The 25,488-nt window shown below is 54.7% G+C and overlaps 7 protein-coding genes across 7 annotated transcripts; 5 read left to right on the top strand and 2 right to left on the bottom strand.

The window, feature by feature from the left end:
* Nucleotides 1–2,281: 2,281 nt before the first annotated feature.
* On the top strand, nucleotides 2,282–4,498 carry HMPREF1541_00679 (uncharacterized protein; the record flags this gene model as incomplete). The annotated part of the gene is made up of 1 exon (XM_008712984.1): nucleotides 2,282–4,498. One exon carries the CDS (start codon nucleotides 2,282–2,284, stop codon nucleotides 4,496–4,498), a length of 2,217 nt encoding a protein of 738 aa, XP_008711206.1.
* Nucleotides 4,499–5,308: 810 nt separating this feature from the next.
* On the bottom strand, nucleotides 5,309–6,830 carry HMPREF1541_00678 (uncharacterized protein; the record flags this gene model as incomplete). The annotated part of the gene is made up of 2 exons (XM_008712983.1): nucleotides 5,309–6,580; nucleotides 6,630–6,830. The coding sequence occupies 2 exons, from the start codon at nucleotides 6,828–6,830 to the stop codon at nucleotides 5,309–5,311; spliced, it is 1,473 nt and encodes a 490-aa protein (XP_008711205.1).
* Nucleotides 6,831–7,962: 1,132 nt separating this feature from the next.
* Nucleotides 7,963–10,404, top strand: HMPREF1541_00677 (uncharacterized protein; the record flags this gene model as incomplete). Its single annotated transcript, XM_008712982.1, has 1 exon — nucleotides 7,963–10,404. One exon carries the CDS (start codon nucleotides 7,963–7,965, stop codon nucleotides 10,402–10,404), a length of 2,442 nt encoding a protein of 813 aa, XP_008711204.1.
* A 670-nt stretch (nucleotides 10,405–11,074) lies between these two features.
* Nucleotides 11,075–12,902, top strand: HMPREF1541_00676 (uncharacterized protein; the record flags this gene model as incomplete). The annotated part of the gene is made up of 2 exons (XM_008712981.1): nucleotides 11,075–12,513; nucleotides 12,566–12,902. 2 exons carry the CDS (start codon nucleotides 11,075–11,077, stop codon nucleotides 12,900–12,902), a joined length of 1,776 nt encoding a protein of 591 aa, XP_008711203.1.
* A 1,620-nt stretch (nucleotides 12,903–14,522) lies between these two features.
* On the top strand, nucleotides 14,523–17,410 carry HMPREF1541_00675 (uncharacterized protein; the record flags this gene model as incomplete). The annotated part of the gene is made up of 2 exons (XM_008712980.1): nucleotides 14,523–15,992; nucleotides 16,037–17,410. The coding sequence occupies 2 exons, from the start codon at nucleotides 14,523–14,525 to the stop codon at nucleotides 17,408–17,410; spliced, it is 2,844 nt and encodes a 947-aa protein (XP_008711202.1).
* A 1,107-nt stretch (nucleotides 17,411–18,517) lies between these two features.
* On the bottom strand, nucleotides 18,518–22,704 carry HMPREF1541_00674 (uncharacterized protein; the record flags this gene model as incomplete). Its single annotated transcript, XM_008712979.1, has 6 exons — nucleotides 18,518–19,446; nucleotides 19,570–21,150; nucleotides 21,238–21,549; nucleotides 21,600–22,239; nucleotides 22,284–22,338; nucleotides 22,391–22,704. The coding sequence occupies 6 exons, from the start codon at nucleotides 22,702–22,704 to the stop codon at nucleotides 18,518–18,520; spliced, it is 3,831 nt and encodes a 1,276-aa protein (XP_008711201.1).
* A 779-nt stretch (nucleotides 22,705–23,483) lies between these two features.
* On the top strand, nucleotides 23,484–25,271 carry HMPREF1541_00673 (uncharacterized protein; the record flags this gene model as incomplete). Its single annotated transcript, XM_008712978.1, has 1 exon — nucleotides 23,484–25,271. One exon carries the CDS (start codon nucleotides 23,484–23,486, stop codon nucleotides 25,269–25,271), a length of 1,788 nt encoding a protein of 595 aa, XP_008711200.1.
* Between the last annotated feature and the right edge of the window lie 217 nt (nucleotides 25,272–25,488).

Below are 25,488 nucleotides of genomic sequence, written 5' to 3'. Positions count from 1 at the left end.
TGTTTTGACAGTCAAGAGCCGAGGGGCTCAGCTACTGTGCACGTAGATCGACTTCTGCTCTTACCCCTTGCAAACATTGCACCACGATTCGGTATGCACATGTCTGTGCCTTTTGCAGCGCGTTGCTCCTGTGCTGTGCAGGTATGTATGTCGTGATGGAGATGCAGCGTTCTTTCTGATTTTTCACCGGCCGTGGTTAGCGTGACTCAGGGTGCATGCACAGAGATCCGAGTAGAAAGGAGACGTTGGATCTCTGAGCTTGACTGCAGTCTGCAGCAAGGTGTTGACAAGGCTTAGCGAGACTCGGTTCCGGCTGGCGGGGATTCAGATCTTGCTTCCGGAGTAGACCCTTGCAACCAGACCAGGGCCGGCTGCTGATGCATGTTTCCATGTGACAGGTCCGAGATCTGTTTCTTCGGAGTCAAGGGCCGGTAGTCTCAGACACACAAGGCTTGACATACAACCCTGCGAAAGTTGCAACAAAGGACGATCTTTACCCTCGCCGGTCCTCTCTGCCAGGCACCGCTGGCCAACGCCGGAGACCCACGGTGGATTCCCTACGATGCGATGGACCTTAGCCGCAAGAGCCGTCCCGTGACTGAGGCAAACAGCAGAGAGCCTGATCCAACGGCGCCGAGTCAGCAAGAGCGGCTAGGGACCGTTGACCAACAACATCGCCAGGCTGACTCAAGACCCTTGCCGCGGCAGGCTCATGCAGGCGGTAGCCAATAGTCAGCCGAAAGAGCTCTGGTTCCCAGATTCAGGCACAGGTGTTGAGCAAGGAAAGAAGCTCACACGGAGAAGGCCTGGCGTTGAGGCTCAGCATCGCTTGCTGCGTCAGTGTTTGGCGATCCTTTATAACGTCGCCGCTTCTCACTTGACCTACGAGACCTTTCCGTGTCGACAACAGGGCACAATTTCGCCATCAACCGCGGAACAGGGATTGTGACCAAGGCCAGACTGCATCGGGACAGCTGAGAGACCAGTGCCAACGCATCGGTGAGCAAACTGGAGCCGAGTAGCCCAATGCAGTGCCAGTGCCAGTTGCTCCCCAGCCACTCTATTAATTATTCGCACAGTCGAGCATTGCCTCACGCCTGCAGTCTCGCGGTCGCTCATGAGGTGCTTTACGGCGCCGACTGCACGGTAATATGTTTTCAAGTTCATGTCCCCTTCTTTTTGCGGTGAATTAGCATAGCATGTTATCTCTTCCATTCGTTGCTCGATCTGCGCCGTACCCGACATCGCATGCCCCTCGCCCGTCGAACCCGCCATAGCTACACAAGAACTTTCTGCGAGAATACTTTCAAGAGCTGGGCTCAGAATCACAAGTTTGCTGTCGGTGCTTGACTAGGATAGCGTCCGAATCGCACTTTTGGCGCGTGGCACGGTTCTGCGACAGTCGACAGCACCCGCTTCCGTGAGCCCCGCGCGACCCTCGACATTTCCACTGCGACTGTTTACGACGGCTCACAAATCTAGGAGAAGCTTCTTCATCGCCTCGGTCATCGCTGGACCCAGTTCTGAGACCGTCGCGAGACCGTCGCACGTGTGGCGCAGCGCTTTGGCGACTCCTTCCAGCCACCCATCTTTCGGGTCGCCCAGCCATCTCTGGAGGTACATTGGACCAGCCAACCACCCAAAGCCCAACCAACTTCGCATGCTGCGCATTCTCCAAAGCTCGAGTCTAGCATAGTCATCTGAAGAGCGCAGCGGTGCATCGCTTTTGCTGGTTGATAGACTGTGGTAACCCTGTCTGGCCTTGCGCCTGCTTGCTTCAGCGGGAGCCATAGCATCTCACTCCCAGCCCATTTCTACACCTACGCCCACAAACTTGTATCATAGACAGGTACCACGATTTGACGACGCTTACGAAGTCCAACCCGCCCAACGACCAACCCTACCTCAACGCCAGCAACAAGATCCTTCATCGTTGCCTCCTGCGAGACCCGCTTCCACTACATCGAGCGGCGCCCGCTCTTTAAGACGGACACCTCGCCTGCAAGATCGTTCGCCAACTCAGCGGCCTCCTGTCCCTTTTCAAGGCTCACCTCCTCCTGCAGCGGCGACTGACAGAGGCGTCTCCTTTGATCAATCCGGTTCCACCACACCGTACGACTTCCGGAGGCTTGTCGAGGAAGATACATATTGGCCACAGAGGAGCACTCATATCTCCCGCCGCACTCACGACGCAATCCTCTTTGCTCTTGAAGCAATCAGGAGAGGTCGTGGTGTGGACGCTAAGCCTCTGACCTCAGATACTCTGGAAGAGCGTGCTCGGATGTCAGACTTGCTATCCGGCCCCCAGCCCTCTGGCAGTACCGGGCGACCGCAGAATGGAGGTACACGACCTGCACAGGGAGGCGGTCCTACAGCCGCTGAACCGCCTCGATATCGTACGCCGACAGACGTCATGCGTGAGCGTCGTCTGAGAGAAGCGAGGAAAGCTGAGCAGCAGGAAGCCGAGAGACAACGACAACTGCAGGAGGAAGATATTAGACGAAGACAACAGGAGCAATCTGCTGGCGTTGAGGGTACTACGACAAGACGACCGGTCGCAGTCCGGCCAGAAACCCAAGCCACTCAAGGCTACACCATAGGAGGCACCGCTGCTCCCACAGCGACAGCTTCTTCCGCAAGACGACAAGAAGCTGTACCTCCAGTCCCCCCCTATCCAGCAAACATACAACAGCAATCCGGCTTTACACCGGGGCACACACGCTTGTCATCCAATACACAGCGAAATCGTACCGAAGCATACGACACGCTGAACATCCCGGCTACCGCCAAGCCTACTCAGCAAGCCCAGCCTGCTTCAACCACTAATGCTCCTCAGCCACAGCCGGCTGCCCTTCCTGGTAGTCTATCCCGTGCCGCATTTCCACATGCCTTCGAACGATGGGAAACTCTTTCCTCGCACTGGGAAGGCTTGACATCGTATTGGATTCGAAGATTGCAAGAAAACACTAACGAGCTAAATGGCAAACCACTGGATCAACAACTGTCTCGTCAGATTACTGATCTTTCCGCTGCAGGAGCCAACCTCTTCCATGCAGTCGTGGAGTTGCAGAGGCTGCGCGCCTCTTCGGAACGGAAGTTCCAGCGCTGGTTTTTCGAGACCAGAAACGAGCAGGAGCAGGCGGCTGAGAGACAGGCGGAGCTAGAGAGACAGTTGCGAACCGAGAGAGAAGCTCGCACTAAGCTCGAGTCCACTGCTTCTACTGGTTCCGCCGAAGCAGTCCGCGCGGAGAAGGCGAAAACGGAAGAAGCAGTTCGCGAAATGCGAAGAGAGCTCCAGATCAGCAAAGAAGAAGCTCGCCGCGCGTGGGAAGAACTGGGTCGTCGTGAGCAAGAGGAGCGAGAGCGCACTATAGCTCTTCGCTCCGGCGAGCCCATTTTCATTGGCGGTATACAGGTTGTGCCGATGCAAGGCATCCGCAGTAGACAAGTCAGCTCGGCGCAGCGGCCACAGACCCGGGATGGCACCTACCCGGGTGGTCCAACTGCGACAGCCTTGGGCGGCATGCCGCCTCCACAACGGCCACCGTCGAGGAGCCAGACTACGACAACATCGCTCGATTCTCCCGGTGAAGAGCATCGCCAGTTCAGCTACGAACCGCAAGATACATCTCCTACCTCCACCGACCCGTTCCGTGAAGCAGCTCGTCCTGGCACTAGTGAATCTGGCCAAAGACTCCGCCACGAGCCCGACACTCAGTTCTACACTTCGAGCTCTCAACCGCCGACCTCTTCCGCTGCCATGGCTACCGCCCATCAACTTTCTACCACCAACGGACAGCACTTCTATCAGCAGCCATCGCCACAAACCACAATCCACCAACCTCTGTCGTCTGCCACGCAGTCCGCGCCACTCCCACCCCGCAGCATGACCGCGCAGTCCTCAGCCCGCAGTTACATACCCTCGACAACAGGTTCCTCCGTTGGAGAGGAAGAATACCACATCAACCCAGATGGGTCCTACACTCTAGACTCTCGTGGCCGCAGAATACCTTACAATCAGCCAATTGGTTCCCCAGACGTTGGCGAGATCCCAGGCCCTGCAGTAACTGGTCTTGCTTCCGATGAGGAAGACGATGAAGACGATGACTACGCCTCCGATATCGCTCGCGAGCGTATGTATGCACAGCAGTACCAAACCTCGTCACCTGCGCGTCCGCCGATCCCACAGAACCAGCCGCCGCGCGAGACTCTGGGCACGTCCTCTGGAAACATCCCGCGAACGACGACGGGCGCACTGCCCCCTCTACCGACCATTCCGCAGGGAAGGACTGCGGTGCCGACGAGTCAGGCGCAACCGCAGTCCGGCCAAACGCCCGCCGACTACGAGGGCAGTGCGTACGGACCCAGCTGGGAGGGCGTCACACCCCGCCACATGCATCCCACGCGTCTGAGCGACATTCTCGAGGAGCAGACCAGCCGCACCAGCCCGAGTAGAGGCAGCTTCGTTAGCGGTGGTGGCGGTCCGCCGCCGCGGTGAGCGCATGGTTTGAGCCGCGGCGCGAGATAAGACATGATTTACCAACGACGTGGGCAGACATTCGACGCCACAAGAAACTGTGGAAAGGCAGACAGGCTATGGCATCCCGCATATCGAACGCTCTTGTTCTTGCATGTACTTTGTCATGGTAGTTGGGAGGTGACTTTTTCACCAAACTCTCCGGGTTTGTCCATTGGTGAGAGAACCTATCTTTTTTCTCTCCTTCTTCTTTCAACAATGCACAAAGTTATGGTGGAGCTTGAGGGTCGCAAGAGCCCCTAGCTAGCTAGCCGGCCAACCGGGGGGGACTCGGAGCTAAGATGGGCGGAAAAAGCAAGGGACTGAAAAAGTTTACAGGGAGACATACTAGTTGCGTGCGTGTGTGTACAAAGTACGGAGACAACAAAAATTTCGACTGCCGAAGACTGCTGAAGAAGGGAAGCAAGATCTGGCAGAGAAAAGTAGGTTTGGTTGAGGCGAGGGCATTTGGCGTCGGTTGCCGTCTTCACAGATTTGCAGCAGGGTGTTTTGGGGTTACGGAAAGCCAGGTTGCAAAAAGGCCACCGTGGTCTGGCTGTGGTAGATTAATACAACGGTTGAAGTCTTCAGCCATATCAGTGGTCATGTTCATATTCAATCTGCTCTTTCATTTGGTTGTCTAAGCTATCCTGAAGATGCCTTGCTTTCCTACTTTCGCGCCGCTAGAGTACACCTGAATCGTTGCCCACCGATGCATCTTGGTCAGTCCTCTGCTCTTGAATACACACAATTCCTTCTGCCTGAACCCAATTTGGCTGATTATCTTACAGCTCATTCCGCTAGGCTAAGCGCTCTCGAGACGAAGGACCGCAAGCGAACAGCCCAACCACTGGAGATGTCCTCGACAAAAACTTCGTCCACACACCAGCAAGTCATGCTGTAAGGGTTGAACACAGCTGGCTTGCCTCCATTGTTGATACACGTCATCGCCGTGCAAGCCTCAGCAGACATGGTAGCTTCGGTCAGGTCGGGCGCTGAGATGCCACGAGGCTCGAAGGAAGGAATCTCCTCATCTCGCTTAATGCAACCGCAGAAGTCTTCAAGACCCTGGACGAAGTACCCTTTGCTGGTGCAGTGAGCGTTGCAGGGGGCCTTGAATACCTGGTTACGCTTTGGAATGACATAGTCCACAACATTAGCAGCACCACGCTTGGTGATGTCAAGCGCCGATCGCAAGCTGAGCGCCACAGGGGCAGTGGTGTTGATCTTGTCAATGTCGATGACTTTGTTGCTCCCAACTAGGGAGAAGATCTCGCCGTCGGTGTTCTGAATGGCCCAATTCATGATTTTGGGGTTGTACATGTTCACGGCGAGAACCATACAGTCAGCGACAACAGTCTGACGTACACCATCAACGACAGTCTCGGGTACGATGAGAATATTCGGGTCGGGACCCTTGCCGATGGCGCCGCAAGGAAATGAGGTACTGCAATTGAGAGACACAATGGGCGCGATTCCTCGCAACTGAAGTGGCATCACCAAGACACCGTTCATTAGGTCCGGCATGACTCCGGTGATAGTCCCAGTATTCTCTGGCTCAACGGTCAAAGACTGATTGATAAGTTCGTCAGTAATATCGGTCTTTGGAGGAGGAATAAAGGTAGGTGCGGCTGGGTCAATTGACGTGGAGAAAGTCGAGGTGGGCTCTTGCCGCTTGTGCATCTGGCCAGCCGCCAAAGTTTCCACTTGCTCGCGGATCTCAGAGTTGGAGGCGCGAATCTTGCTCGTCAAGATTGGCAATTGTCCCAGGACAGCATTGACGGTGGTTGTAAGCTCCAGTAGATCATGCTGATTCGGGTCAAGCATCTTCCAAACGTCAATAGCAGTGACAAGGTTATAGATTCTGTCTCCGATGCGATGAATGCTGCGAGACATGGAGCTGTGCAAAAAGGCGAGGTCGGAGTCTGCCATGATAGGTAGTGCGAGCTTCGAAGGCTCGATACAGCCATCTGCAGCAGCGCAGAAGCACTCATCTTGAGAAATGTCGAAGTGCAATTCCGGCTTGGTGGAAGGGCATGTCAACTTCGGGCAGCGAGCTTTGAGCTGCGACTTCGTTAGGAAAATTGCTCTCGCAGGGTATTAGTTGCCTTACGATGTTTCTGGAAGGACGGTCGGAGCAAGCACACAAGCCATCGACCCCTGTAGGATCATAAACACCGTACTGGATCGTGTGGCCTTCCTTGCTGGTGCACAATGCTTCGCTCATGTCCAAGCACAGATCTTCCAGGACGGCATCAAGAACTTCCGTCTGGAAGATCTTGACAGCAGAGGCTGGCTTAGTGGGGGCAGCCATGACCGCAGACATGGCCAGAAGAAAGGCGAGGAGAAACTTCATGGCAAACAGATGAACAATCGAGTAATGACAAAAGAACGTGGCGTGAATGTGCCCTTGACGAGAGGATGAGGTTTCACAACGAATAAGGTCTCATAGGATACCAAGGACTGGAAATGAGAGGATTGATGATAGTGGTTGAGGAGGAGTTGATGAAGAGGCGGGGGTTGGAACTTGCAACGAATGACCTGGCATTGTCCCTGCTGGAAGTTGCGTTGCAAGGCAACCAGGAAGGCATAGGCGGGAGAGGCATGAGGAGGGTAAGTTAAGCGAGGAAGGCACAAAACATGGGTGAGATGCATTCACACGTGCACACGTAAAGTGGATGGACTTCCCAGTAATTGACATCCAGCCAAGAACCTACCGTGTACACGGTCTTTCATGTTTTCAGGCGCTCGAATAGATCTTTGAACCCATCGTGATTCGACAGCGCTATTGGGAGACAATTCAGCGATTACATAGGAGAGAGGGTCCGCCTGCCCCGACTGTCTATCGGGTGTGCACCTTATGTACCAGCCAAGCGAAGCGAAGAATTGATCGATGCGAGTCGTATCTGGCTGACGTTGGGAGAGACACGGTCATCTTACACGGCCACGAGTCGGCTTCGTAGCTTCGTGTGGGTGAAGAGCAGAGAACTTGATGAAGTGAGGTGGAAAAGGAGGCGACGCCGGCGAAGTGACGAGGCGGCCTGACGAGGCTGAGGTGGAGCCACCGACGTCGGAGAATTGTCGATCGTTCCCGATCGGGAAGCCACATGCCTGCAACATTCTTCGCGCCATCCGACTCTCAGACTCCATTCTCTTATGATATATCACTCGATGAATCGCCCAGATCGTTTTTTCAGGCCTCTAAACCACGCCGGCGGCTTCAGATGTGACCTTGGAAAGACATCGCCGCATCCGCGGCCCCTAGAGCGCGTGGCTGGGGTTTCGCTAGACAACTCGCTACCCAGCCTCCTCACCAACCACATAGATCCCGTTCTTTTTATGCCAACAGTGCCTTATGGCCTGTCATTCCTCTTTACTATCCGTCAACGTGCATATACTCTACTTCTTGCATTGAACTAACGCATTGATGACCCCTGACGAAAGTAATGACCTCGGAGCAGCCCCAGTTGCTCAGCGTGAGATGTAAGCCTGTACAATTATGGAGGAAGTCTTCGACACTGACACACACCGCAGCTACTAGGCCTCAAATATCCCGAACACAGTCACATCAGTCGTCTGCTATCACTGGCGAATATTTCTCCGATTATGCTTCAGAAGTCTCAAGCCAGCGATCAGACCAAAGTGAAGCCAGTTATGAAACGCCCCCATCACGAATCTCTACCCCAGTTGTGCAATTACCGCCCAGCGACTCCGAAATGACACTACCTCAGCGACCCGATGCGGCGAGACCCGCCCGTCTCCAAATTCGCACCACCGCACAAGCAGGAAATCCTAGAGCACTACCAAATCTGGATGATATGAGTCCTCCCACCCCTGGGATCGATGACTTGCAATTCATCAGATTCGCACTCGACCAGCTGACACGAGATGAGGATGTTTTGGGCGGCCGCGAGAGCACTGCGGACGAGCTCAAAGGGCAGCCCACGAGGCCTGTGCCATCGCCACCTATTCAAGCTCCTGCTCCAACTGCTGCCACTCCAGCTGGTGTTCGGGAGCCGTTTCGAAGAATAATAACGCCGCCCATGTTGTCTGCTCTTCGCCGGTCTGCCCCCGACGAAACCATGCTAGCCGTCAGTCCTCCGGAGGGCCAGAGCTGGGCAGATCTAGGATACAAACCACTCCCTCTTCGACCATGGTTCTTAGGACTATATCTCTCTGTCTGCCTACTGTTTCTGGCGGGCCTCATCTTCTCAAATGTGTACGCTTTACGACATCACGGACTGTACGATTACGACGGATATACGAACCCCCGATATTTTGTTTGCCAATACTTGCCTCAACTGTTAGGCATGATACTAATTTTGTGGCTATTCTACATCGAAGCCGCAGTGTACCGGAGCGCTCCATACTTCAGCATGTCCAACGCCCGCAGTCAAGACCGCATTCTCCAGGATTTTCGGACTACGGCTGCTAATTTCTTGCTTCCCGACCTTCGCTGGTTCAAGATCCGCGAGCCTCTGCTAGGGATCGCATTTCTGATATTCTGGCTTTTCAACTTCACGGTGCCCCTTCTCAGCTGTCTTTACCAGTCGCAATGGGTGACCGATGACGGAGATGCCCGTTGGCGCTGGACCACTGCTCAAGATGTTGGCTGGGTACTGGTTGCGCTACTCGTCCTGCTCATCCTGGCTATTGTCTACTGCATCATCCGCTTCGCGAGAGCAGATTCGGCTTTGATGTGGGATCCTACATCAATAGCAGATCTGGTTGTGCTCTTCTCCCGAAGCAACGTGGCACAATACTTTGAGCGAACCGAAGTGATGGAAGAGGTCGGGCCTCATATTCCATCCATGTCCCTGATGCTCGGGTACTGGACCACATCTCAGCGACCGGACATCTTCTACGGTGTTGGTGGTGACAACGCACTGGTAAAGAGAATCTCGATTGAGCCAGCAGCTCCTCCCAACGAGAAGGAGCCCAACTCTCAGGAATCGAGCTTCGATGTGGAGAGACAGCGCTACTCCTATGATTCTTCCTTTACGCGCAACATCCACTCGCCGTTCGTCCGATATCGATGGGTCCCATGGTTTCTACGGGATATTTCGATCATCATCTGGGCTGTGCTTGCGATGCTGTTACTGATCGCCTTTCTGGTCATCAGCTTCGTCAACCGCGCGGTACAGGATGGTTTCGACCCTTTGCTACCCTCCATTACCGGAAACAGTGGATTCTCGTCCTCGAATTTCCTCTACAGCTTCCTACCAACGCTACTCGGAATGATCTTGTTCCTGTCGTGGCAGCCAATCGACGTCTACTTCAGAGCGGCCCAACCCTTTGCCAACCTTGCTGATCCTACGGGAGCTTCAGCAGAGCGCAGTCTATTGCTTTCTTACGAAGCCAGTCCACCACTGTGGGTGACTGTGGAAGCAATTTTCAATCGCGACTACAAGGTTGCCTATGTGTCCTTCGTCAGCGTGCTCAGCAGTTTAATTCCGATCCTGGCCGGTGGCGTCTTCACGGCGCAGCTGTTCCGTGAAAGTGGCGACGTGCGCATGGTCGCTAGCATGCCTGGATACATTGCTCTATGCGTGTTCGTGGCCATCTACGCGCTGTCATTCCTGGTCATTTGGCCTAGAAGGCAACGATACCTGCCACATAGCATCATCACAATCGCGGACCGACTGAGCTTTCTGTACTCTTCGGGTTTACTAAGCGAGTTCTGGAATATTCGTACCAAGGCTGACTTGGTGGGCCGACTTGTTGGCACACCCGCCAGCCTGACTGGAGAGTGGCGTGAGAAGCGACCTAGAGCGCGATATGCGTTCGGAGTGTATACGGGCCGTGATGGAAAGGAGCACTTGGGGATAGACAGGCTGTCGCGACCGGGCAGTGGTGAGATGCTGGTTACGACTGGCACACAGCGGTGAACATGTGGTGATATTGATTTGACGATGTAACAACGATCCGAAAATGAGGTGAGGACGGTCTCACGGACGACCCAAAGGCTTAGACTGTATATAAGTGTACTGGGGTATGGCGCACGGCACAGGAAAGGGGACGGGATCGGGAACAACATCACGGACGGGACGAGTATGTGAACCATAGAGATACAGGTCATGATAATGATAACGCGAGTCTGATGAGCTGAAGACATGGCACAATCACGGATCGCCATCGCTGTGGGATCTCGGATTTCCTTGCGGTCTCGGCTATTAACGTTCGATCGACGCATTCCCCTGGAATGAGCCCCCGTTGTTGCAGACCTCAGCCCAGAAGTAGTAGCTAGCCACAACAATCTGCTCGGCAACTGCACGTACTTTGCTGATATAGAAGACCGTTGAAGTGTTGTCTGTTGGAAGGGCTAGATTACCTTTCGGTTCAGAGGAAGGCGGGTCCAGAAGACGGGCTTGGCGCATCGGAGGGCGGGGGTGGGGGCGGAGACTGCAGGGCCGAGGTGCCTGGGGTCGAGCTGCGCGAAGTAGTCCGATCCCAAGCTTCGAGCTTGCTGTACAAATACTGGCCCAGCATCGCAGGCAGTCAAAGCTCAATCATGCAGTGAGCCCACAACCTGGCGTTGCGAAGCCTGTATCTGCCACCATGGCCAACGCGAAGGCGACCTCGCGTCTCTCCTCACTTCTCTCCCACATCCTCCCCACAGCCTCCCCGTCCCCGCCTGGATCCATTGACAATTTGAACGTGGATGGCCGCCAAATCAGCACTCCAACCTGGTTCAATTTTCATACCTTGTCACCTACCTTTTTCCTGCCTCGTGCCGCACAGATCGAGCCCAATGCCCCCGCAATCTATCACCGTACAGCTAACGGAGCCATCTTGACCCGCACCTACGCCGAATTTGCAGACCGCGCTCGGGGCTTCGCGTACTACCTTTTGAAGAAGCGCTACAAGCGTGTGGGCATCCTCTGCACCAACACACCCGCGTTCCTCGACAGCATCTTCGGCATTGGTGCTGCGGGGTCCATCAATATCGCGATCAACTACCGCCTCAAAGCCGACGACATTACCTACATTTTCGAGCACTCCGACGCCGACAGCATTGTCGTGGACGCAGAGTACGAATCTCTTTTGGACGAATACCGCAAGAAACATCCACACATTCCCATCATTGTCGACACCGATACGGACCGCGCCGATGGGCCTTTTGATAAGGCCGTAGCCGAGGGCTACGCGTACGATGCCGAACATGGAAACCGTGGCTGGGCGGGTCTACAAGCACAAGCGCCAGATGAACTGGCTGTGAACGCATTGGCATATACCTCCGGCACGACCTCGCGGCCCAAGGGCGTCGAATACACGCACCGCAGCTCTTACTTGGGCGCGCTAGGCAACGTGATCGAAGCGGGCCTCAATTATCATGATGGCGAGCGCGCCAAGTACCTGTGGACGCTGCCAATGTTCCACGCCATGGGCTGGACGTTCCCGTGGGCCGTCACGGCAGCGCGCGGCACGCACTACTGTCTACGGAAGATCGACTACCCGGAGATCTGGCGGTTGTTGAAGGAGGAGGGCATCACGCACTACTGCGCGGCTCCGACGGTAAACACCCTGCTGTGCAATGACAAGAACGCTGCGGTGCTGGATCGGCGGGTGCGCGTGGCGGTAGCGGCCAGCCCACCGACGGCGCATCTGTTTGAGACCATGATGGGCTTGAATCTGCATCCGGTGCATGTATATGGGCTGACCGAGACGTATGGACCCATCACCAAGGGGTATATTCTGCCGGAATGGGCGGAGCTAGAGGATAAAAAGCAGATGTATGCGAAGATGGCGCGGCAGGGTCACGGATTCATCACGAGTTTGCCTGCTAGGGTGATTAAGCAGGAGGAAGGGGAGAGGGGGGAGATCATTGACGTTCAACGGGATGGGAAGGAGATTGGTGAGATTGTGTTTGATGGAAATATCTGTGCGAGAGGCTATTACAAGGACGAGAAAGCGACCCGGAAGCTGTTCCTTGGGGGCGTCTGCCATTCAGGGGATCTGGCGGTGTGGCACCCTGATGGGGCTATCCAGATTCTGGAGTGAGTTACACATCATCCAGGCTGATGGAGAATAATTGCTAACACGTGACAGTCGCGCAAAGGACATCATCATCTCCGGCGGCGAGAATATCTCGTCGGTGGCATTGGAGTCGGTGCTGGTGACGCACCCGGAGATCCTAGAGTGTGGCATTGCCGCCGTGCAGGATGAGCAGTGGGGCGAGAGGCCCAAGGCGTTTATCACGATCAAGCAGGGCTCCAGTCTGACGAGCGAGCAGATGATCCAGTGGTGCAAGGATCACCGGGGCATCAGCAGATTCATGGTCCCGCGCGAAGTCGAGGTTCTGGAGGAACTGCCAAAGACGAGCACAGGGAAGATCAGAAAGAATGTGCTCAGGGATTGGGCCAAGGGAGGCAAGAGAGAGCTCTGATGAAACGATACTCGGGCGTGATGATGATGGGAAAGGCTATGCGTGACGGCGGAAACGAAAAGGAGAGGACTGTGTTGGTTATACCTTGTCGTTATCAGCAATGCGCGCTGGGGGCTCGCAATCTGTACTTCAGCTCCGCATTTCAGGTTGGATGATTAAAACCGGTCTGGACCCTGAGTAGCATGGTTTACACGGGGTTTCTCCTTCAGCGTTCGCGACAGGACTGCGGTTACTATTCTCAACTTATGAGAACACCCAGCGTCTTCACATTGAGGAGGGCACTGTATATTGCCAAGTGATGTAACTAGACGTCACGGTGGTTGGAAGCGCTGAGAATGTACGTCCAGCCAGCAAAGTCTATCCTGCCTTGGCTCTACGGCTTCCGTGCCACAAAGCCACGGTGGAACGGGGCTTGTTCTTGCCGTGCCCATAGTTACGTCAGTGTGCGCAAAGCCAACCAGGACTGGGGTGCCGTAGGAGCCTGGATGGGATGTTCCATGTTCTGCAGCTGGAGCTCTGGAAATATGTCCCAAGAGAGAGAAGTCTCTCAGTGACATAGCAGCACAGGGAGCAAGTATGGCCCGAACGGTGGAAACAAAGGGCCTCGAAATGGGAATACCTAGTTGTCCCGGTCGTCGACTAGATGGAAATCTCGGGAAAGCCATCACTGTCCTGGCAATTTGAGGCTGTATCAAGCAAACGAACGATCGACGGCTGGGATTCCCGGTTCCGCTGATGGGGCGTTGGCTGGAGATCAATAGACCATACACATGGGCTCGGCTTCTCGAGGGTGGACATCAAAGTTGGGAGCTGGGTAGGGCTCTGGGAGCTCGGACTCGCAGCACCTCAGGCCAGCTTGGATGCAACGGAATCCGACCGTTGTAGGATTTGCACCGAAGGACGACTGGAATACTGGCTGACAAGGAGGGTGTGAAGCAAATTGACACACCTAGAAAGAACAAATTCCGGGCGAGCGATAGGCGCCTAGAGCGGCTACAGCGTTTTAGCGGGTGATTTCTCGGTAACGCCTAAGTTGGAACATGTTTGGGGGTCTCTCAGCCCCGGCCCAATAATATCCGCTACGCTCCTTGCCTGCGCTTCATCGTCCCGAGTCTAGCAACTTGCAGAGGTACAATCTCTCGTACTCATGCACCAGAACATTGACCTACTCTTATTGCCACCACCCTGATCTCGCTCCTGCCACCGACACTGCAGGGCGTCTATTGCTTAATAAACACCACTTGTCGCCCCGCCCCGCTGCACCGCCGCGTCACCCTCGTGACCACTCCTGGTCTTAATCCGGGCCCCTTAATAAACCAACCGTGTACCAAGGCACTCTTCACGCTCGCGACCTAAGCTCACCGACCCAAATCTCTATCACGGCCGTCGACGACTGCGCATCTAGCGTGGGCATTTCGAAGGTCATGTATGAAGGCTGGAAGCCCTGACACTGTCACATCATCGACAGCGCAACAACATTGACACAACACATTCCCCGCCTCGGTGTTTGTCACGCCGACCTTCACCTCCAGCACACCGCGCCTGCCGCACACAAAGCTGTCGAGACAAACATTTCTTCCTCCGTCCACACTGAGCACAATCAGGACCCGCGCTGCAAACATGGCGAGCCCGCGCCGCCGGCTGCCGCCGTTACACGTCCGTAATCTTAGCACAGTCACCGTCGAGTCCGATAGTTCAGATACCTCCGCCAACCCAATCGACGATGACGATACCGATTTCTTCATGGGCCATGGCAACGATTCACAGTCATCGCTCGGCGCCATCACCGTTGTCCGTGATTGCGATAGCGAAGTCGATCTGGATCAGAAACACCGCCTGACTCCTATCTCGAAACTCCCTCCCGAGATCCTCATGTCTGTCTTCTCAAAGCTGACTACTACCGCCGATCTAAGAAACTGCATGCTAGTATCATATCACTGGGCGTTATATGCAGTTGGCATCCTCTGGCACCGTCCACTGTGCAACAAATGGGCCAACCTGCAGACGGTTACAAGATCACTTCAAGCAGAAGATAAGGCATATTTTCCCTACCATGAGATGGTCAAGAGGCTGAACCTGTCCGCAATCTCCGATAAGCTGAGCGATGGCTCAGTTACATCCTTCATGCACTGCAAGGGCATCGAGCGTTTGACTCTGACAAACTGCTCCAAGTTGACTGATTTCGGCGTGGCTGGTCTGGTAGACGGCTGCAAGAAGCTCCAGGCTCTGGATGTGACAGATCTGGAGGCCTTGACCGACAAGACCTTGCAGGTTGTGGCCCAGAACTGCTCCAAGCTACAAGGTCTCAACGTAACGAATTGCTCCAACATTACCGACGATTCTCTCGCCGAGATCGCTTACCATTGCCGACAACTCAAGCGCTTGAAGCTCAACGGTGTCTCCAAGATTACGGACGCGTCGGTCATCGAAGTCGCAAAGAACTGCCGCTCCATCCTCGAGATCGATCTAGCCCAGTGCTCCTCCATCAGTTCCGAATCTGTGACGGCGCTCCTGTCCAACTTGGTTCATCTACGAGAGCTGCGCCTGGCCCACTGTGTCGACATTAATGACAGTGCTTTCACCAATCTCAATCCAGCTCTAACGTTTGAAGCTCTGAGGATTTTGGACTTGACTGCTTGCGAGCAAGTCCGCGACGACGCCATTGCCCGCATCATTCCTGCAGCTCCTCGATTGCGAAACCTGGTTCTCGCCAAGTGCCGCCACATTACAGACCGAGCTGTAGCCTCTATTTGCAAGCTCACCAAGAACCTACACTACATTCATCTGGGCCATTGCATCAATCTGACGGATGCTGCTGTGATTCAACTGGTCAAGGCCTGTAATCGAATTAGGTACATCGACCTGGCTTGCTGCTCGCGACTGACCGACTCGAGTGTGCGGCAACTGGCACAACTTCCCAAATTGCGACGCATTGGCCTTGTCAAATGTCAAAACTTGACAGATGTGAGCATCATGGCACTGGCTCGTGGACCCGTCATGTTCAGCTCGTCTGGAAGAGTTGATGTACCTTCTCAGTTCGTGTCTCTAGAGCGTGTTCATCTCAGTTATTGCATCAACCTCACACTAAAGGTACTTTTCCCCTCGCATTGCCTGAAACAAGCTAACATGACTAGGGCATCACTGCTTTACTTCACAATTGTCCTCGACTCACCCACCTCTCCCTGACAGGTGTGCAAGCCTTTCTACGAGAAGATCTTACTCGTTTCTGTCGAGATGCCCCCCCCGAATTCACTCATCCCCAGCGCGATGTCTTCTGTGTGTTCTCCGGAGATGGTGTTCAACGCCTCCGAGACTACCTTCTACGTTTGGCCATGGAGCAAGCGGAGCGCGATAACCGCGATCCTATCGATGACAGCCTCCTCGACGGGGTCGAGAGTCCTGGCGCTGACACGATGTCAGACGATGGCACCATTGACGGCAATGACCAGAGTATGGACATGTCATTACCACCCAGACGCATTTCACCATTCATGACCAATCCTCGAGCTCGTCAGCGGCCCCGTAGTCTGCATGAGCTACCAAGTTATCACGTCGAAATGCCTCTCTTGAACAACGACCAGATCGAGCGGTATGGTGCTTGGACGCCTGACATGAGCATGCGGGCTTCGCTTCAACCAGGCATGATGGGTGTACCTGGGCCCAGTACCATGTACGAGCACCGCTCTCGTAGTCCAGCTCAAGTTATGAGCTCGGACGTCACGCCTAATTACGATCTGGATGTCCCCAGCCCAGGACGAACTCCATCTCGACGTCATACCTTGGTTGAATCAAGCCACAGCTACTTTGGCCCGCAGCCACCGCCGCCATCCTCTGCGCCCGCTCCGGTCTTTGGTCAGCAACCTCTACCTTCGATGGACCAGTTCGACGACATGCCACTGCGAGCTCAACGCCGCGTTCAATCAGGCTTCGGTCCTGCCCTTGCTGCGCCTCGCCCTCAGAGCAACCATCTGTATGATTTGGGAATGCGTAGTGCCGCAGATATTCGACAGACATATTTGCGACCCGACCTTGAGTTCAGTACGTTCGATGCCAACCACGAGGCTATCATGTCAACCATTCCAGGCAGCCGCTCAGCAAGCCGCCACGCATCCCGATCAAACAGTCCGCACACCTCTCGCGTCAGCAGTCGTTCACGACTGAGCCACATTTTATCAAGCATGAGGACCAACCCCTTTTCGTCGCCTGAAAGTCGGAACCCGTTCGGTATGGCCGGTGGTAGTCGGAATGTGTCAAGATCGAGACGTGAGGAAGAAGAGGACCGCCAGAGAATGCTTCAGGCGCTGGCTGAGGCGGACTCTGCCCAGCAGCTGCGCCCAGACCTTTCTCGCGGTGATTCGAGCAGGACTATCGAGCTGCCCTTGCTTAGCCCTGAGCAGATAGAGCGCGTGCCTCCTACGCAGGGCGAGTCATCCGGTTCTCGCGGTCCAAGCCGGGAACGCGAGTCTACGGACGATATCGAGGACGTTCCCATGAGCAATGTACCCTGATCATGAGATTCAGCACATAATACGGAGCCTTGACATTTTGGGTTTTGAGCGAAATTATCGGGTTGAGGAAGCATACAACTGAGGTTCACGGCCGAACAAGAACGACTTACGATACGCACTCATCGATATCCATTGTTCACGGACGCTTAAGCAACACTTTATGATATGCATACAATGGGAGCGGTGCTTGGAACTTAATCCAGCGTGGAGTTCGGGTGCGGTGCTGGAACATCAATACATGAATGGTGATATGGGAGTTTTGCGGCAGCTCACAGAGTATGATACCCAGTGGACGAGCCCGTTTAGTTCATTACCATCGGCACGGCGCAGAGGGCGATATCATTGGCACGAGAGATGCCATAGAACGCTCTGCTTACGTCCAGCGACTTTGTCAGAATCTCATCTGTACTGTTGACTATGAGCCAGAACAAGCAGTCCGGCGAAGCAATAGACAGACCACTCAATTGAAACCAAATCACTTTTAGACCTTCTCTTCCCATTCTCATCTGTAGTTTCGTTGCTAATTTTGGTGCAAGCTCCTCAGGACGATTGACTGTATATGCACACACCTCTTCGAATATCAATGCTCGGAAGCAGTGAAATGCCTGTGGGCGGAATTGGGAATGGAAATGGGATGGGATGTCTCGCGTTCGTTGTGATTTGGCTGTCTAGACCCAACCCGAACGAACCTCGCTCCGTCCAGCAACTACGTATATATCACGACAACGGCCCGAAGAATCAGATTACCTGCTCGGAACCCCGTGCCTGGAGAGCGACGGAACCGTTCACCCGTGACATGGTCCTGGTTCTGGTCTAACATGGGGGAAAGGATCATGTAAGTGCATGCCAGAGGTGTGTACCATGCAGGCGAACAGTGTCTGGTTTGGGACCACAATCGAGCCTGAGTGATGAACACAGCTCGTCTCGTTCTATTCGCGACCGCGGAGATGGGTTTAGCTCTAAGATATGTCATGCGCCCGCTACCCCGATTTCATTTGCTATAACCCGAACCATATCGAGTCCTCGTACGCTCGAGAATTACAAAGTACACAGAGAGAGAGAGAGAGGATGAATGTCAACACTCGCCACCGAACTGGGCCCGTCTTTTTATCGGTCAAGAGCCTGAGCCTGGCACATCTGCCAGTATGCGCCCCGCTTCCGCAGCAATTCACTGTGACTGCCTCTCTCGAGGATTTTGGCACCGACGCCGACCTCGCTCTCGCCAAAGACGAAGATGACATCCGCCTTCTGGATGGTGGCCAGACGGTGCGCGACCGCCACGACCGTCATGCTGCGCTGGCCCGCCAGGCGCTCGATGGCCTGCTGCACCAGCCTCTCGCTTTGCGAATCTAGACTCGACGTTGCCTCGTCGAGCAGCAGCAGCTTCGGGCGGCGCAGCAGGGCGCGCGCCAGACAGAGGCGCTGCTTCTGGCCACCCGACAGCGCGGTGGCGGTGTTGATGCCTAGCTCGGTGCCGTAGCCGTCCGGCAGCGAGATGATGAAGTCGTGGATCTCGGCGTCGCGGCAGGCTTGGTGGACGCGGTCATCGGGAATATCCTGGTCTTCGATGCCGAGCACGAGGTTCTCGCGGATCGTGCCGCTGAAGAGCTTGGGCTCCTGGGCTACGAGGGACAAGGAGCGGCGGTACGTGGGTAATGAGCTATCGCGGACATCGGCGCCGTCGAGCTTGACGGTTCCGCTCAGGGGTTCGTAGAAGCGTTCAAGGAGGGAGATGACGCTGGTCTTGCCGCAGCCGGAAGGGCCGACGAAGGCGGCGAAGGAGCCGGCGGGGATGGAGAGGGAGAGGTTCTGGAAGGTGGGTACGTCGCGGGTCGGGTACTGGAAGGAGACACGGTCGAGCTCGATCGAGGAGCCTAGGTTCGAGGTTGAAGGTGGGAGGTCTTGTTGTGTGGAGGAGTTGTTGAGGCCCAGAGTGCGGAGACGTAGGATGCGGTTCGCGCTGGCTGTCGCGGTCACGATGCTGGGTGCGGCGGAGAAGAATTGTCCTGCGGCGATCGAGCCTTGGATGATGGCAACTGCAGCACGAGTTAGTACAGGGCTTTGCAACGTGCGGATCGAGACAGCGTTCGACAACTGGGTGTGGTAGTTGATGCACTATCGAGGCGTTGTCAAGCTGTGCGGAATGAGGATAGACTGACCATAGATAACGAAGAATTGCGTGGGCTCGTATTCGCGAGACCCCAGCAGGCGTCCGCCATACCAGAAAGTAAGCGCCATGGCGGCGAGTTCAACACTGTCACAGAAAGCGTTGACCAGCATGGCGTACGATGCTCGCTTTGTGGATGCAGCGACCTGATCCGAGAGCAGCTTGGAATACTTGGCGATAATGGTATCTTCCATAGTCAGCGAGGAGACGGTGCGGAAAGCGGCAATGGACTCGGTGGCGAATGCGGAGCTGCTGGAGAAGACGTTGGCGTTCATCTCCTCGAACTTGAACTCGTTGTTGAACTTGATGAACTGGCAGACCAGTAGGAGCGGCACGGCGGCGAAGACGATGACGATCGTCAGCTTCCAGCCGAAGTAGAAGGAGATGATCATGCAGGACAACAAGTTGAAAATTGAGATGAGGGGAAACGCGCCGTTCAAGCCCATGAGTTCGCCGATCTGCTTGGGGTCGCTGCTGAGGCGCGACATGATATCGCCCGAAGAGTTGTCCTCGCCGTCGAAGTACGGGACGGGTTGGCGAATCGTGTTAGCGAAGTAGTCTCTGCGGGCCATGGCGCTCGTGGAGGCCGAGAGCATGCCGCCCGCATAGCCGATGGCGCCGTAGAAGGCGGCATTGGCGAGCGCGAGGATGAAGAACATCAGGCTCCAGTGGTCGCGCGCGTTCAGGAGGCGCTGCCCCACGAAGGTGAAGACTTCGATCAATTTGGCGAAGAACCAGCTCTGGAGTGCGAAGGATCCGCCGGCGCCCATGGCGCCAATGAGGATGAGGAGCATGTAGATCCATTTCTTGCGCTGCTCGACGAGCAGGAAGCCGACGGAGCGGAGGAAGCCTCGCTTCTTGTACGTGGGAGAGTTACTTTCGCCTTCGTGGCGGGTTTCTGCGACGGAGCGTGCGGCGGTGGAGTGCGTTCGCATCAGGTCGGCTGGCGCACTGCTGGTCGAGGAAGCGGCTGGCTCGTCGGTCGCTTCTTCTTGGATCTGTTGTGCGCGCACCAAGCCGCTGTACAGGCCGTCTTCGTTCAACAGGAGCTCTTCATGCGTGCCCTCTTCGACTTTGGTGCCACTCCGAAGGACGACGATGTGATCTGCTTTGCGAATGGTTGCCAACCTGTGGGCAATGACGATGGTGGTCCGTTCTCTGCTGACTCTATCCAATGCCTTTTGCACAACAGCTTCGCTGCGAATATCAATGGAGCTGGTAGCTTCGTCCAGGATGAGAATGGCGGGTCGGCGAACGATGCTTCGCGCGATGGCCAGGCGTTGACGTTGACCGCCCGATAGTTTGATGCCGGATTCTCCGACTTTGGTTGAGTAGCCCTGTGGCAGTTTTTCGACGAATTCATCGGCGTATGATTCCTTACAAGCTTCTTTCACGAGTTCGAGCTTCTTGTCTTCGGAATAATCCTCCCATTCTGTCCCAAGAAGGCCAAATGCGACGTTGTTCAAGATTGTGTCGTTGAAGAGGAATGGCTCCTGCTGGACGAGGCCAATCTGAGATCTCCACCACTTCAATGCTAGAGAGTCGATGTTGTGTTGACCACATGAGATGGTGCCTTGATTTTGCACTGTTTCTTGCTCGTTGTCGTCGACAGCTTTTGCCGCCGGATCTTTCTCTGAATTGGCGGTTGAAGTATTTGGACGAGTCTGTGGATCGTCCAGCGAATACCACCTCTCCAAGAGTCCAACAATGGTTGACTTTCCGGAACCCGAAGGGCCAACAAGGGCTGTCGTTTTACCCTTTTGGAAACGAACGTTGAAGTTGTCAAGGACCTGGACACCTGGTCGCGTCGGATATGCGAATGTCACGCCCTTTAGCTCGAGATCTTCGTGAGCGGAAACTTCGGGCGCCCTCTTCCCATCGACGGACGTGCGCTCGGAATCTATAATGTCAAAGAAGGGAACAGAAGCGGTCACGGCCTTCATGATGTTCATCACTGGCTGAACGACCTGACCTGGTGAGAATGTCAATAGGGTGATCCCAGTCGAGACATGGGAGACTTACCAAGTATAGAAACGACAATCAAAACCGAGAAGAAGGCAATGATAACCGTGTTGACATTGGCGATCGACCCCTCATAATAGAACTTGAGACCAGCCCAGAAGGCTAAAGCGAAGGTAGAGAACATGGCGAAAAACATTGGCATCAGTTGAAATCCAATAAAGGGGGACAGGCGTTCGCCATAGCGTCCTGATTCGTCGACGAGGCTGTAGTACTTTTTCGAAAGAGAGAGCTCTGCGCCTAAAGCAAACACGGTGCGGATTGACGAAAAGATCTCCGAGGCGACCGAAGCGTGCTTTGCGTCGGTCTTTTCCACACGCTGCAAAGATTTGAGGATTGCTGGGGTCGTAATGCTGTACACGACTAAAACGAAAAGTAGTTGCGCGCTCGATATCAAGGTCAATTTCCAAGAATAGACAAAAGCAATGATGTAGGCTGCAATGATGAGAGAAACAGATTGGAAGAAGTAGGCCAATCTGTCCGAGATGCTGACTTGTATGGTGTTGGCGGAAGAGGTGATAGTGTTAGAAACTGTGCCAGCAGACACAACGTCGAGCTTCGCAACAGTTTGCCTGAATAGGGATTCCATGTACGATAAACGGAGTGCCGCCGAAACACGGAGACTGACAACTCGAAAACAGAACTGCAGCGTCAGCCAGATGACCTGGGTTTCGGACGGTGCCTTACCATGGAGATGTAGCACAAGACAAACTTGCCAATGAAGAGCAGAAAGATGTAGAGACTGGCATAAACTATTAGCATGAAGGCTGTAGCGAAGACAAAGACAAGCTCACGAATAACGGTTGAGTGTACTGTTGAAATCGCCAGTATCCTGTATATCGCCTGTAGCATAGGAGTTGAAGGTGCCGGTCAGGTTGCCAAAGACAATGTTCATCAAAGGCATCGCAACGCCTGAAGCGGCGGAGGCGAAGAAAGCTCCCAAGATGAGTGCATGCTCGCCGCCTGACCCATATGAGAGGATGCGCCAGTAATTGCCGATGGGAGCTTTGGTCTTCTCCTCGGCCTTGGTGTCATCGTTGACCTGTGCTGTCTTGTCTACCTTCTGGCTGGACGCTTGGTCTGCTGTGGGCGGTGTCTTTTCATTCATGCTGGCGGAAAGGTCGAAGGAATCAAATCAAGATACTAAAGGAATGAGGACAAAGTAACAGAAGAGCTGCCATTAGGTAGTGTAAATAGTCAAGAGAAGCAACAGAGACGGGAGTTGTCGTTTTGGTGAAATAGTGGCCGAGAAATGCCAGGAGGCCGCGGCGCCCGTGTTCAGCAGGCGAGTACGATGCCCAATGCGGGAACTCAGTGTTTATGAATGGACAGCCAAGCAAAGAGATTGGCGGATGCCTATGAGTCTTCGTATTCTGCCTGAGGAGGGTTTCAACTTGCAAAATCTGACGAGGTAGTTATGCAGCACAAGATCGTAGGCAGCATACTTTTGGCCATAACGCTCGCTCGGCTGTGATCTATACCCGTCCTGGTAATCGAGGTGGCCAAGACTTAGGTGGAAAGCGAGACTGACCCCCTAAAAGAGCGCGAAGGGTGCTACACATCAGACTTTGCTGGGTGCTGAAGATTTAAAATGGTTGCCTGATTGACGTACCACAAGTGGCCGATGACATAGCTACCGCGTTGCCACATTCCGGTGGCCGTGATGAAGGAAAAGGAAGATGGCAGTGAGCTCAACCAAAGGTGCGGTGGCATCGCTTCGGTGGATCCAGCGACTGCGACGGACGCCAAGCATCAGAAAGATCGACGACGCAGTTCATCGCGGATTGACAAGGACCTCGCCGTCGCACCACTGTGTAGAGGTGCATCGTATGGATAACGACCTGTGCGATGACTCCAATAGTTCAGCATAGCTAATTGCTTGCCAATATGCCCCCGCCAACGCAATGTAACGCCCTCGGCTCCGCGGCACGTCGTCGGCTGCATTCAGTTCGCACGACTCCTCAAGTACGCAGGCGACCCAATGCCTTCTTCTCCCCTTCTTCATCCCGAAGCCGGGCCTTTACTCAGAAGCCGTCACTCCTCCTTGTCTCGAGACCTTCTGTGAGACCCCAACTGCCCTTCCTCCACCCTCTTGCGCACGCCCAGTCAGTAGCCGGAGCTTCGAATATTGGCCGCTTCATTTCCACCGAGACCAAAGTGCGATGGTGGACCCAGACCAAAGGCGCCTTGCGTATAGCCACTGTGTTTTGGTCGGTGGTAGCCTTGCTGAGCGTTGTAGCTGCAGGCTTGCGCCAGACCAAGATCGAGAATGACAACCCTACTCCGCGTGAATGGAGTTTCTGGTCAAGATGGCACCTGCGGTCTGCCCACTGGTATGCCGACGAGGAAGAGGCCAAAGCCGCAAGAGTCATTACAGATTGGAATGCGGTCGGTTGGTATTTTCGGAAGTTACTCGAGAGATTGGAGGATGAAAAACTGGATGGCAAGAATCTGTTGCAGGGAGAAACCCTGGTTGAAGGCATCGGTCGGACGGGACTGGACATCAGTATGAAGAGCGAACCCTGGCGACGCGGTTATTTTCAGGCTTTGATGGGCGCTGGACGGGTCGCAGAACATCTAGAAGGCATGGCCCGAAAGAAAGGTGATGAGAGAGGCCCGCTGTACTCGTGGGAGACCATTCCAGGGCCGAGTAATCCAAGACCCAGGCCGCCGCCCTGGGACAGGAAACGAAAAAACCAGACAGTTCCCAACGAAGATGAATGCGAAGATGCATTCCCGGAGCCGGAGGTCTATTATATGAAGATCTTGACCACCAAAGGCTTCGATAATGGTCAGAGGTTGGACGCCGCCCTCGCATATGCCGACTGGTGCGACTTCAAGGGTCTCTCGGGTACGGCTGGGAATATGTACGATTGGGCTTTGGACATCGCTGTCTCAGGCTTACCCTCGACCGCCGGCAATGTGATTGACATCAAGACTGGGGTCATTAACAATGGCAAAGACGAATTCGTTACGCAGAATCTTTTTAGAGCAACCACTGCTCTGGCGGTTCACCATGCTCGGTCTGGCAACGTGATGGACGCTCTGCCCATCTTTCTGAGCGTACTTCGAGCGAGAAAGAGTCTCCCTCCCGCAACCATGCCATCTAGCACACTGGGCAAATCAACGCACGGAAGCTCTGATGTTGGTGCATACATTGAAGGGATCAAGAACGTCTTCTTTGACACACCATACCCGCCACCACCGCCATCGGGCGATACTCGACCTTCTCATACGTTGAAGGAAGCTTGTGAAGAGGTCGGGCTAATGATATATATTGGAGAGATCCTCTTCGCAACCAGTGCTAGCGAGCGTGAGAAGGGCCTGAGCTGGACAAGAGACAGTGTGGAAGCGGCCGAGGCAGTGATGTGGGTTATGGATGAACAAGAGCAGAATACAGGCCGCGAAAGATGTAGAGAGTGTCTGCAGACTGGGCTCAGCAACTGGAAAGACATGACTGCTCAGATGAGCAGGCTAGCGGCGCAACGGAAGCAAGAAGCTGAGAACTCTGCTGGATTTCTAGGTACAGGGCTAGGGAAAGCGTCTGCCGTGGAAAAAGCTCGCAAGGAGGTTGAGCGATGGCGAGAGGAACAGTCGCAGATCGAGCTTCGGAAGCAGAAGACCGTCTCACTGACCGCACCGCGGCAGACGCCAAACGGGTGGATGGGCATTTGAAAGCTGCCGAGCAGTACGTGAGCACATCAACATTTTGTAAGATCAGTACCAGTGGAATGGTCCGATGCGAGCGGTGCAATGCGACGAATGCCACGATTTTGCAGATGTGAATACCGGTTTTCGTTGTCTGTTCACAATATCCTCTCTGGTCGGACCACTTTCATCGACTTGATTGACAATTTTTTCCCACCCTTTTTCCAACAACAACACCTTCGTT

This window comes from Cyphellophora europaea (assembly GCF_000365145.1).
Source record: "Cyphellophora europaea CBS 101466 unplaced genomic scaffold supercont1.1, whole genome shotgun sequence".
Lineage (NCBI taxonomy): Eukaryota > Fungi > Ascomycota > Eurotiomycetes > Chaetothyriales > Cyphellophoraceae > Cyphellophora > Cyphellophora europaea.
Note: the sequence above shows the minus strand (reverse complement) of the source record. Positions and strands in the feature narration are given on the sequence as shown.